At 32.5% G+C, this 13,606-nt stretch overlaps 1 protein-coding gene across 20 annotated transcripts in view; it reads right to left on the bottom strand.

Annotated features, from left to right (window-relative positions):
* BAZ2B (bromodomain adjacent to zinc finger domain 2B) overlaps nt 1-13,606 on the bottom strand; it is a 317,972-nt gene that overhangs the window by 72,773 nt on the left and 231,593 nt on the right. For 10 of the 20 annotated variants that reach the window (XM_059167217.1, XM_059167218.1, XM_059167219.1 and 7 more), the window contains 7 exons: nt 9,972-10,064; nt 9,794-9,855; nt 5,203-5,268; nt 3,465-3,530; nt 2,058-2,102; nt 1,782-1,814; nt 472-537 (listed from right to left, as the gene is read on the bottom strand). In XM_059167217.1, coding sequence (XP_059023200.1) covers nt 472-537; nt 1,782-1,814; nt 2,058-2,102; nt 3,465-3,530; nt 5,203-5,268; nt 9,794-9,855; nt 9,972-10,064 — 431 coding nt within the window. The remainder of the gene's footprint in view (nt 1-471; nt 538-1,781; nt 1,815-2,057; nt 2,103-3,464; nt 3,531-5,202; nt 5,269-9,793; nt 9,856-9,971; nt 10,065-13,606) is intronic. The other 10 variants (XM_059167214.1, XM_059167223.1, XM_059167229.1 and 7 more) reach the window with 2 other exon arrangements.

Here is a 13,606-nt window from a genome sequence, read left to right as displayed (position 1 = left end):
TAAGCTCATTTTGACTTATTTCAATAATTTCCTTATTCTGAATGATCTGTTAAAGTCTATCCTAAGGAAAGTACTTAAGTGCAATTTTACACAGAACAGGAAAGAGTAATTAATTCTGAAGGCAAAAGTCCATGGATGGATTGACTGGTGTTTCAGTTAGGACACACAGGACTTGTTTAGGCATGCTCTAATATTAGTTTTGTGAAACTCTGGTTACAGTAATAAATAACGACTTTTATCCAAGCAAATGCCATTCACTACATTAAAAAAAGATAATTAAAATCTCAGCCAAGAAAATTAACACATAGATTGGAATCCTTCCTACATTCTTTTATGTTCTAATCTTTAATATTTGGCTTGCTTTGGAAAGCCAATAAACCATGACAAACCTACACTATGAAGAATTTATATTTAGAAAAACCAATGCTTTAGGAAAAAATACTAGTACTTTTCTTAGAAACATGGACTTACTTCTGCTTTTTTACGAGCTTCCATAGCTTTCATAAGCATCATATGTTGTCTCCTCCTCTCTCGTTCCTATTAGGCCAGATAAAATTAGGAAAATAATTGTAATTAATAGTATGATCTTGAAATGGAAAAACAAAACAAAACAAAACTCAGTATAGCATGTTTAGCATTTATAGACAAGTCACAGTAAATACTAAATATAAGACAAGAATGGCCAGTCTGTGCATGTTTTAGTTCAGGTTTAGAAAGCAAATACAAGAACAATCAAAAGCAAAAAGGTAAAGCAATGAACATGGAGACAGTGTAAACAGAAGCATACAAGATTTACTTATGGTCAGTTGTGATGCTCCTTCAAAAGCTGGCAGAACAAAAAGCATAATGGTTGGCTGGAACAGGTCAGTTACCTTACATCTGCTATTAGAAAAACCACAAATATGTACTATAGGCCAATTAAACTAAAGGTTTAGTTTAGATCTTAAGGTTTAGTTAGATCTTAAGTTCTTAGACAGAAATTGATTTATAACCACTTTCACTTCATGGTTTTAGAATTAAGTTGTTTTTATTTCAAGTACACTATAATTTTGCAAATTCAATAGGCCACCAACAAATTAGATTTTTTTTTTAAGTTTTTATACCAATTTAGTCAAACTAGTCGTGGTTCACATACCAACACCAATGAAATGGGATACTCCTATTTACTGATGTCTGCCACTTGATGCGCTATTTAAGACTGTAAAAGCTGCATCAGAGGCTAATAAATGGAATCTAAAAGGCACAGTATGAAAATAAGGTAAGCACAAGTTTTAATAATTTCATTTTATTTTAAAATTTAAGAATTACAGTTATATCTAATGAATTCTTTTTGTTTAAATGTATTTGGTCCCCCCAAATGGATATTTCTAAAATTGTTTCTCAAATTTTGTCTTTAAAACCAGAATATATTTCATATTCTCTCATCAACCTAACTCAAAATTCCCATTGTATTCAATGGCAGTTTTGCACCTAGAATGATGGGAGAATATGGGTCATTATCGTATCTAATTGTATAGTGATCCAACTCTCATTGTGACATCAGTAATGTAAATTTTTAGATGGCAGCCTTATGTAAGGCTTGCACAATTCGATTAGAAATCTTGGAGATGTATCATACTTCTTTATAGACAGACAAGCAGATGTATGCAATGCACTGTGCTGTAAAGCCATGCAGCAGTATGTAATATGACAGCAGCCAGTGCTACACTTTATGCATTGCTATGACAACCATATCACAACCAAATCACAATGCGGTGTTAGATGTACAAAAATAAACATACCCATACCATATCTAGTCTATGCCTCTCCAACTCCTGGTAGAAAGAGTTGGCACAACATTATGAAACAGAAATCACAGAGTCATGAAACCAATTTTTAACCCCCCAAAAGACACCAATACCAAAGCAAGGCAATAAACCATAAGATGAAGGAAAAACTTAAGCAGGAATTACATTGGAAATTTTTAAGAAAACATTTTGAAGATTTTCCCCAAAATAGATTTAAGAAAAATTATAAAATATACATTTCAACAATTGTATAACTATATGTATACAGACCTGATGCTTCAGAAGAACAGCTTGTTGTCTTCTCATTTCTTTTTCCTTAAAAATATGAAACTTTTAATATATAATTCTTAGGGAAGATTTAGAACATAGTACAAGCATTAAACTCTGCTTTCCTGAGATTCTATAATCTTCCATTAGGTCAAACCACATGGAATTGCAAATATTTGATAATTTTTACTTATATAATGGCAATTTCATATGCTTCTACTTAATACAGAAAGATTATATGATAGTAGCAAGGATCCTATTCAGTAGCCATTTAAATTTAAAATTCAATAACCTAATAGCATATTTCAATGGCACATTCACTGAACTGACTAGCTAAATGGTCAGAGCATATCAGATACAATTGACACATGTATCTTTTAAATTATTTTAATACATTATATAGAGCAATCCTCAAATCCAGCTGATTAGAACTCTCTCCACTTTGAACATAAATTCCCAAATACACTATTTTATACCTTAACAGCATCCATACCATTTCTGTACACTATCTATGAATGAAAATAACAACAGACTGAGGTCAGTTTAAGATTTTCATGCTCAGCTATAATCCAGGGCACTACTCCAATGGGGTCGGGCTTAACGCAAGCAATTCTACAAATGTCATCAATGTAAATATTCTTATAAAGATAAAAATCTAGATAAGTGATGAGAAGGGGTAGAAATCTAAAGAAAAAGTAAGAAAGTCAATGTAGAAAAGGTAACTAACAGTTCCCTGGCTTTATAGGGTATATAATTGTGTCTGTTTGTGAAACCAGCAGGATCATTAAGCTGCCCTCTTTCAGTCATTAATTATGAGAAAAAGTGGAAGGTAAGGGGTAGTGTGTGTGTGTGTGTGTATGTGGTTTGGGGGGGTCCAATGCTTCATGTCAGAAAATCAAAACCAAACATTACAATAATTAACAATGGCTAATTTTATTATTGGCAAGTGACAGTTTGTTCAAGTTAGATTTTCGTTTTGGTAGGCTCTTCGCTTTTTAATAGCTAAAACAGTTGCTGGACATTAACAAAGTTATAATCTAAGTAGAGAGTTAGATTTGGGACACAATTTGAAACATAAACATCAACAACACAAAAGAGCTTTGGGAAGATTATTCTGATTCAGCAAAACTATATACAGGTATTGTGCAATAGTTTGCATTTCTGATTTGATGTTTGCTACTTAAAGAGCTCAAAGCATCACATAAAACCTGTATAATGAAATAAAAAAAACACACAAACATACAATATACATACAATAAAAGCACAAATTATATACATGTTGTGTCTGCGCTAAACATTTTTTAAGATAATCACATTGAGGAGAGCTTTTTTCATATAATTGATACTGGTGTAACATCACATAGTTTTTATTTTTGAAAAATAAAAACTCTGGTTCTCATCTAAACTAACCTTTATTCGTTTCTCGGCCTCCAATAATTTGGCATTTGCTGCTTCTTCCTTCTTTTTCTTTTTAGCCTGTGCATGCAAAACAGGTCTCAAAGTCATGCAAAAGCACCACTACAACTTGAAAATAATCTCAGACTTGAAAATGGAGCTACATGTCTCACAAGGTACAAAACAGTATGTAACATATATGTAGACAATTATGAATTTCCCCCAGTTAACATTATATTTAACATACTAATTTAATTTTTAACATATGGATTAGAATTATGATATACAAAAAGGTTTTAAACGCATAAGAGTATGTCAGTTTTACTCTCCAATCTCTGTTAAAAGTCTGAAATAACTGAGTGTTGATGTCATTTTGACTTAAAAAATCAATCACAAAAAGCCGATTTCGTGGCATGTATTGTCTTTTTTCTGATTTTTAAAAAGTAAAACATGATCAGTGTAGAAAAAGTAGGAAACTGGATTTTTATCGGTAAGCAAGTCATTTAATGAATACATCAGTAACACATTAAAATGCACATGTACTCTTTATTTGAAATTCTTTTTTAACACTTGAAATTTGAGATAAAGAAATCCATTACTCAGATGATTTAAAGGAAGGAAACATTACATCTCATTTTCTCTAGCTATACAAGGTGGTTTAGTTAAAGGCTTATTTTTATTTTTAAAGTAAACATATTTCATGAAGTATATTTTGAATACCAAGATCATGTTATCAAATTTGAGCTTTATAATCTTCAAGTCTTTAATTATCAAGCAGTTTTTAAACTATCCAGTAGTTATTGTCAGTTTACTTTAAGATAGGCATATTTTCTATTTGGGGGATTTTAAAATTAATTTGAAATGGGTAAGGAAATATGTGTATATTTCTACACAGAAAACCTCAGCTAGCTAAAGTCTTCAGGGAATTGTTTTATATGGCAATGGTTTCCTGAACAGCTGAAAGGTTCTAATAATTTTTAATCATTAAAAGTTTATTTAACAGTTTTAGATGAAAACAATTTTGAGACATATGCCTATTGAGACATAGTACAGTTAGCACAATTTGGCTTTTTCCTGATGACTCAGGGCCATTGTTCTGAACAGTTATTATACTACACAGTTTGATAAAGTAATGTATATTGGCCATTAAGGTGTTGAAAATTGTTTGCTATTCAACTACAAAATTACACACTCTTGCTAGGCTTTTGAATTCCTATATATGCAGGTTGTGGAGTTTTTCTGCATTTTCCCTTGCTGTCTTTTGGCTATTACTTTTGCTATTGTTAATATATGTCCTCTAGCCCTATTTCAGTAGCTTCAGGGGAAGAGGGATATATTAGAAACTAGAAAACCAAGCTAGTTAAACTGTTTCTACATTTAAAATTTAATTTTACTTTTATAATGTTTTATTTCTAAATTGAAAGTAAATATCTGACTATAAGTCCTAATGAGTTTTCTAAAAGTAAACAACATGAGTTTTAGCACAGGAACTTCCTGACAACTATACTGGCTGCTCAGAGGTTTCCTTTTTTTCCTCTTTTGTCTCATTTTCTGTGTTTTTACTGTTAGGATTAGATTAGCTTGCTAAGTAAGGTTCAGATAAGGTCTTATTTTATGTGTTATGTTTAAAGAGAATTTCTGATGAACATATTAATTTGTATGAGTGAGAGATCATGTGGGTAAAATTTTTATTTTTATACACTTTAAGATATAAACTATATTACTTTAATTATATCAAACTTAAGAGTTCTACCTCTAGAATTTGCTGGGCTCGAAGTTCTTTCTCCATTCTGATTTGTTGTATTCTTTTAATTTTTTCCTGTAGAAAAAATAATGATAATTGAAGACAATAAACTAAATATATAGGTGAAAAGTATTTAGGTGGAATCATATGATTTAAGATATAAGTACACATTTACCAAATGTTGCCCATGCTGGATATAAAACTCAATGAGTTAGCTTAATATCATATATACATTCATGTCTCAAATTAATATGATTTCATAAAATTTCTCAAAACAATTTGTAATGCTAAATAAGGATATAGAAACCAGGTAAGCAAGGTAATTAAAATGATTTAACCTGTATGCAAGTATAACTAATATTTAATCTGAGATAAATATAGGTCAGAATAATAGGAAAAAGTAGTACCTCAGGAGTCAGAAAACCTAAGACTAGTCCTGAGTTACTGACATTCATTGCATGATCTTGAATAAATAACGACTCTTGTATAAAATAGGGACAAGTGTTTGCTCTTTACTCACTACGTTACGATGAAATTAAAATGCTTAAAAAAGTATATAGTACCATATAATTGTAATAGATTATTAACAATTAACAATAATGTAATTTTTTATTTCACATGGTGAGTAACATGATAACATGACATTACTTTACATTACTACAATAAGCCAAATCTAGAAGTAATCTAACATTACTTAAAATGGATTAATTATTGGGACTCCTTTGTGACTCAGTTGGTCAAGTATCTGCCTTACGCTCAGGTAGTGATCCCAGACGGGCTCCCTGCTCAGTGGGGAGACTCCTTTTCCCTCTTCCTTTCTCTCTGTCCTGCCCTTCAGCTAGTGCTCTCACTCTCAAATAAATAAATGAATGAATAAATAAAATAAATAAAATGGATTAATTATAATTTAAAATTCTCAGGAATGATTCGTATGACATATTAGTTGTTTACATGGTCTAAATTTAACATACTAGTTTATTGTTTCAGAATTTAATGATAACGTAAAGTTTGATAAGAACTTTACATGTGATTTTTAAATTTATGCAATATGCTATTAAGCACACTGTTAACAATTTCATGTTCATAAATCCCTTTGAAGTTCCCAAATTGGCACTGATGAGAATACATAATTTAATAGCCAAATTGTTCTACTTGCAAATTGCACTTATCCTAGGAATTCTAGAACCAACATATTTTATACTGCTTTCTATTACAATCCCTACTGCAATCTCCAGATGCTAGTGTACCTTTTGAAGCTATGCTATAATATTTTTTTTTAAAGATTTATTTATTTATTTATTTATTTGACAGAGAGATCACAAGTAGACAGAGAGGCAGGCAGAGAGAGAGAGAGAAGCAGGCTCCCTGCTGAGCAGAGAGCCCGACGCGGGACTCGATCCCAGGACCCTGAGATCATGACCCGAGCCGAAGGCAGCGGCTTAACCCACTGAGCCACCCAGGCGCCCCGAAGCTATGCTATAATATTTTTAAAAATATTCCTCCCCCCCCACACTGTTATTGATTCCTTCTAGGGTTCTACTGCAGGAAAATGATATTTCTGAAATTACTATTATGATTTTAGAAGACTGCACCCATTCTATAATTTTGCTTTTGGTGATCCTACTTGGTTCTGAATATTAATTATAGCTTGCCAAACATAAAAACCCAAGTGTATCTTTTATTTCATTTCTAAATCTTAGAGAAGGCTGTTCTTGATCCACATTTGATATCTTTATTTAGATTAGAACTTGAGACCTACATAAAGCCTACTTGTGATTTAATTTTTTGCTTTTGTTAATCATAAGGTTATAAGGTGGTATGTTCTCAAGTCAACAAAAGTCTTTCATTATTCTCTTAAGCACAGAGATAAGTATGGAATCTTGGGTTTAAGTATACTCAGTTAGAATTTCATCTTGGCTGTCCAAGTGATTCATATATAGGTACATATATTTCATAGTGCTGTCATTAATATTAGTAGAGATAAATCTTTTTTTATAAATTATAATACTGAGACACCTTATAATATTGAGTACCTAAGCACTGAACATAAAATATCTTAATTGAGTTGAATTTTTCTTTTTTAAACCTGAGAGAAAAATTGAAGTTCCTGGAGGGTAAATATTTGCTTAAATTCAAATACTAAATACAGAGAAGAGCTGGTCAGATTTCAATGCTTTTGTTCCTTTTACTTCATAATAACGATTCTGCAAGCCTCCAGAAAATTGCTTTGAGGACTATATGGTGATATTTTGGGTCTACTAGGTGGAAAAAAATAATCCAGGGGCGCCTGGTTGGCTCAGTGGGTTAAAGCCTCTGCCTTCGGCTCAGGTCATGATCTCAGGGTCCTGGGATTGAGCCCCGCATTAGGCTCTCTGCTCAGCAGAGAGCTTGCTTCCTCCTCTCTCTCTGCCTGCCTCTGTGTCTACTTGTGATCTCTGTCAAATAAATAAATAAATAAATAAAATCTTAAAAAAAAAAAAAAATCCAGAGGATGAGAAGCACATGCTACTATTTTATCCCAGATCTAGTGCTGACTTTATTTTTTTTTTTAAAGATTTTATTTATTTATTTGACAGACAGAGATCACAAGTAGGCAAGGAAGGCAGGTGGCAGAGAGAGAGAGGAGGAAGCAGGCTCCCCGCTGAACAGGGAGCCCGATGCAGGGCTTGATCCCAGGACCCTGGGATCATGACCTGAGCCAAAGGCAGAGGCTTAACCCACTGAGCCACCTGGGCACCCCTAGTGCTGACTTTAAAATAGGCATTGTATAACTGACTGTGTGAGTAAACCTATGCTAGGGTTGATTCACTTTGTTAGCAACAAGGGATAAGGCAAATGGTATTATGAGACTCGCCTCAGACAAATGTCTTGATGGATATCTAATATCAGTTCATTTGTATTAATGTTGCTGGGAACTTGGGACCCCAGTGCTTTTTTGATGAGCAGCAAAAACTATGTAGGCTTAGGGTGCAGCCACTTCAAGAGCTTAGGATCACAAAGCTGAACTTAGTGCAGATGGGATTTGATGGGTCTCTAGCCATCAGGAAATAGGATAAGCCATAAAAAAATAGTATTTCACTTAAAAGGAAATATAAACTATTTTTACATATATATGTAATATGTGGTATATAATATTTGAATAAATGTAGTAATGAGACTATGTATTTTTAAATCAATCTTACAGTGTCTTTAGCAGTTACAATCAACAAACCAAGGAAAGAATTCAAATTTCCAATTAACCATATTAAATTACAGTAAAGGACTACACCATACAGTTTGGTGTATGGTGTATGGTGTTTGGTGTTTTATATCTTCTAAAAAGTGAGCATTTGTTTTGTGCCAGGCATTGTGGTAGACATTTTACATTCATGATCTCATTTAATTGTTAGCTAATGCAGTTCTTTTCTTTACCATGATGGAAACAGAGACACAGAGGCTAAGTAACTAATCTAAGGTTACAAAAATCTTAAGCAGCAGAGACCATATTAAACTCTCAGCTCCCTGACCATAGACTAAGTTCTGGCTCCTCCTTCCATATCAACTCTCCCTAATTCCACTGCCCTAACCAATACTGGGAGGAACCTTGGAGATCATCAAATCCAGCCCAACACATTTATTTAGCAGGTATTTATATAATAACATAATTTACTTTGCTTCATACTCAGAAATAAGTACTTGCTATTAAAAATTTTAAACAAATTGTAGTTTCCCCATTTGCCTTTCTCCTTTAATGGTTATGTGAAGATGTGGAGATGACAGAGTAGTTCACACACTCCCACCTTAAATGAAGTTGAATATCTTGTCATGTAATGCTTTATCTATGAAAATTTAAATATCACTTCATTTAACTATACTTAATCTTGAAAACTACAAAGGGGAGAGATACTGTAGACATAAGATAGAATACTGGATATGCTGAAATAGTGCTTTCTTGTTTTTCTGCAGTAGTAATTTTTTTAAGTGCTCAGAAGCAATGGGGACAAACCCAATTCTATATAACTTGAGTTTGACTTTTTACTCATATTTTGTGTTTCATAACAGCAAGCTTTTCTTACTAAAATATGAGCATTTAAGCAATAACCTTCATTTACTGGTACACTACTTTAAAAAGTTTGAAAGCTATTCAAGATGGCCACTTAAACTCAAACTCTATCAGGATATTAAAAATACTTAGATTTACTTTTGGTAAATTAGAGATTTGGTAATCTCTAAAAATTTAGAATTAGAAGACTTTGTTAAAAAATGAGGTGAATTTTAGGGACACCTGGGTGGCTCAGTCAGTTAAGCATCTGACCTCTGCTCAGGTCATGATTCCAGGGTCCTGGGTCCTGCATTGGGCTCCCTGCTCATCAGGGAGCCTGCTTCTCCCTCTCCTTCTGCTTGCACATGCTCTTTCTTTCTCTCCCTCTCTCTCAAATAAATAAAATCTTTAAAAAGATGAGATGTATTTTAACTAATGCAAGAGGACAACTTTATAAGATACATAACATTAATGTGAAATACTGTTATTTCTGAAATAAAATGTACATATATACATATACCAATAGAGCCCCAACATAACACTTGTGTTTTAAAAATCAGTCCCAACTCATAAACGTACCTGTTGTTTCATAATCTTTATTTGTTCTTTTTGCTTTCTCTTCTCCTCAGCAGCCATTATTGCTATGGTGAAAAACCAAAGCACAGATATCATCAGCAAAGGAATCAAGAGAAGAAACTTCTTATGAATTTCCCAATACTTAACTCTTCATGTTTATGTTTTCATTTAAATCACCCACCTTGTTGTTTTTTAGCTTCTTTGGCAACCCGAGCCTGTTCCTGCTTTTGAAGTTTTCTCAAAAGCTTTATTTGCGCTGCTTGTCTGGCTATTTCTGAAACACACAAATTTCAAGGAATATTATTAACAACTTAACATAACTGCTAACCAATAACTGTGTGAAACTGATATCATTATGAAGGACAAAATTTTTAAGAAAATTGCCTAAGATTAGATACCAACTGGGAGAATGATGTGGCAGAAAATTTCATATCCATTTCCCCTAGAAACTGCCAAATTATTTCAACAGATATGATCCCATATACAGAACTACACAAAAATAATACTTCTTTTAATCCTCTTTATAAAGGCCAATCTAAGTATATTTTTTCACATTTCATGTAATCCTCACTTTGCACGAAAATAGCTGCTAATATGCAAAAATAGTGATCTAGCTTCAGTCTTAAAAATAACAGAATATATAAAAAGGAAATAGAATTCAAAATAGAATATAAGGCCTCTAAAATTCAGTATCTCAATCAGCTATATAAATGGTAACATTTCTGAATCCAGTGACATTTTCATTTATAAAGGAGAGGGTCTAAATCTCCTAAATAAAAAGAGTATAGAATGTCAGTAAGTTTCGAAGACAACCGAGTCCTCATAAGTTTTAATGACAAACGTATGAAACTGGGATAGACTGACATAATTAAAATGGCCCCAACTGTTCATTCTCCCTCTCTCTATGTCATTTGCAATGTGACTTTGCAGTTCCTCTCATCAAAAGATAAAATATATTTTCTTGTCCCTTGATGCTGAATTCAGTCATGTGATCTTCCTTGGCTAACAGGATGTTAGCAATTGTGATGCACACAGAAGTCTGAAAATATACTTGTACTCTATTTTTACTCTTGCGCCTTGCCCTTTACTAAAAGAACATGTTTGGGTTAGACTGCTGAAGGTTGGGACACGTGGAGTCAGTTGACTTCCCATATGTGAACAAACCCAGCCAAGATCAGCAGAGCTGCCTAATTTCCCTCCAGCTGCTTCCATCTGTGCAACAATTAATGCCTGTGTTGTGTACATCACTGAAGTTTTGTGGTTGACTGTTTCCCAGAATTACTCTAGCAGTAGGTAACTGATAGAGAAAGCATGTAATCTTATGCTTTCTTTTGCTGGCAAACTTGGTCAGAATACTTTTAACTATAAAAGTGGGGTATCACAGTAGGACTCATAAAATACCAACTTACATTAGACATTATTTTAAACTTTTTAGCAGATGAGTTTTGAAAAATCTATATATTATATTCAATAATGAATATGAATGGCTGGCTTACTGAATTACTTGAGATTTACTAATAATTTCTGCCATTTATTCAACTTCTGTATTAAAACTTCATAACAATCTTATGAGATAGGCAACATTGTGCCCAGTTTACAGATGAAATAACTATGGCTCACAAAGATTAAATAGCAAAGCCAAGATATAAACCTTCTGACTTCACAGTCTATATGCTACTAGTCCCAAAAACTTTTAAGAAAAGTTGAATGACTTGAGATTTTTAGGTAAGAACCTAACCCTACGTCCTTGTAACAGCTGAGGTGACCTTGGTTACTATGGTTGATTTTCTACCAACAAGTCTTTAAAAAAGAAGATGGGATGTAAAGGGTCTAATTTTATCTAGTAAACTGGAATTATTAATGGAAGATGAAATGGAAGATAATGCTAAAATATATCTCTATTATTATTATCTATATCTCTATATTATATCTACAATTGTTATCTATATATCTACAATTATTTTCAATACTAGGTTATAAGCATCATCAAAAATTTCTGAGCTATATAAAAAGGATCTTCTGTTCACTAAATATCCTGGAAAATAAAAAAAAAATTATAAAAAAGTTTGCAGATTCAGCAAACTCCAATAATAATACACCTGACGGATACTGTTTTCACCTGTGATAGTACTATATGACTATTTTTCTAACATTTAAGAACTGAAAGCTTTCAACTCTACTGTAAAGATCTAAGTCTGCCTTAAAATATAAAGATGTATCAAGTGATTTTAAAAAAAATGTGTCCTAGAAAGTGTGGCATAGGTATGATCTTTTATTTCAAGCTAAAACTGATAGCCTCAAATAGAAGTCTGGCTTATAATAAACAAATGTTATATTTAAGTATGTATTTATCTAAGAATATATTTGCCAGCTCCAAGCCCCACACAAGTAAACAATAATTTTTATTTTTAAGCCCTTAGGACAGAAAACCATTTAAAAGTTCAACCCTTATCTTTTTACTTTAGCAAGGAGGATAAAATTCTTATTCATCATTAAAAATTCACATAACTTAAACTTTATATTATGAGTAGTTGAAAATTTTTTTAAAAGTTAAATGCTATGGAGGAAGGAAAATGAGTTAGAAGACCTAGAAAATTCACTTACATGCTGAGAAATAAACTTCTCCTAATAGCTTCTCATTTACTTAGTTTATGGTTGCTGAATACATTATCTATTTTAACTAACTTTTGAGATATCAATTTGGAAAATATCTTTTGTGGATTAAGAATTACCTATTTAAATTTCAAAGATGAAAGTTTATTTTTGAAATAGGTTACACAAACAATTAGGGGTATTTTAGATATACCACATATCTTTGATACTAAGATGCATTTATTTTTTTTCTCTTTACATTCTTTTTTATTTAATTTTTTATTTTTTATAAACATATATTTTTATCCCCAGGGGTACAGGTCTGTGAATCACCAGGTTTACACACTTCACAGCACTCACCAAAGCCCATACCCTCCCCAATGTCCATAATCCCACCCCCTTCTCCCAAACCCCCTCCCCCCAGCAACCCTCAGTTTGTTTTGTGAGATTAAGAGTCACTTATGGTTTGTCTCCCTCCCAATTCCACTAAGATGCATTTTTAAAATATAGTCTAAAATCAGAATGTGTCTGACAATTGGCAGCACTTTTCTTTCTTCGTGGTACATCTTAAAATAATTAATTGTGCATTGAAATGACTATAAGCATCTCAGATTCTATGATACATGAAATGGAGAGGTACTATCTGATATCTTAGAAAATTTAAGGTATTAATGGCCTTGGCAAGTTTATTTATTAGGTTAAAAATCTTTTGCATACTGAAACCCTCTCATTCTTATTTTTCTTCTCTTGAGAAATTAGAGAGCTCTCATTTCATAATGCTTGGATGTACAAAGTTTGCATTTATTTTACTGTTCTGAACTTTTCTTCAAATTAAGTCCAGTTTTACAGTCTAGTTGAGGCCTAGTAGGATAGTAATATATAACAGAAACTTCTAGAATCCCCTCAGATAACCCCCTCTAACTGCTAATGTAGAAGCCTTTTAGAAGTAAAAGTGGCGATAAAGTGATTCATTCCTTCCTTCCCAAGAAAAAACCTGAATATTTTACCATCCATGCTTCTAAGTATTAATAATAATTATTTATTACTGTTAAATATTTAACTTTTATATACATGTTGAGAAAAAAACATGTACATAGTCAGGTCAAAGGTAAAGAACTTGCAAAATGCATGACACAATGCATGACACAACAAGGGAGAGGGATGTAACAGAATACAAACCAATTTGAAATCTAGAAGGAGAAAAAACATTAGGGTAAAAGTTAA

The sequence above is a fragment of the Mustela lutreola genome, chromosome 3, assembly GCF_030435805.1.
Source record: "Mustela lutreola isolate mMusLut2 chromosome 3, mMusLut2.pri, whole genome shotgun sequence".
Classification (NCBI taxonomy): domain Eukaryota; kingdom Metazoa; phylum Chordata; class Mammalia; order Carnivora; family Mustelidae; genus Mustela; species Mustela lutreola.
This window is presented reverse-complemented; position numbering and strand designations above follow the sequence as displayed.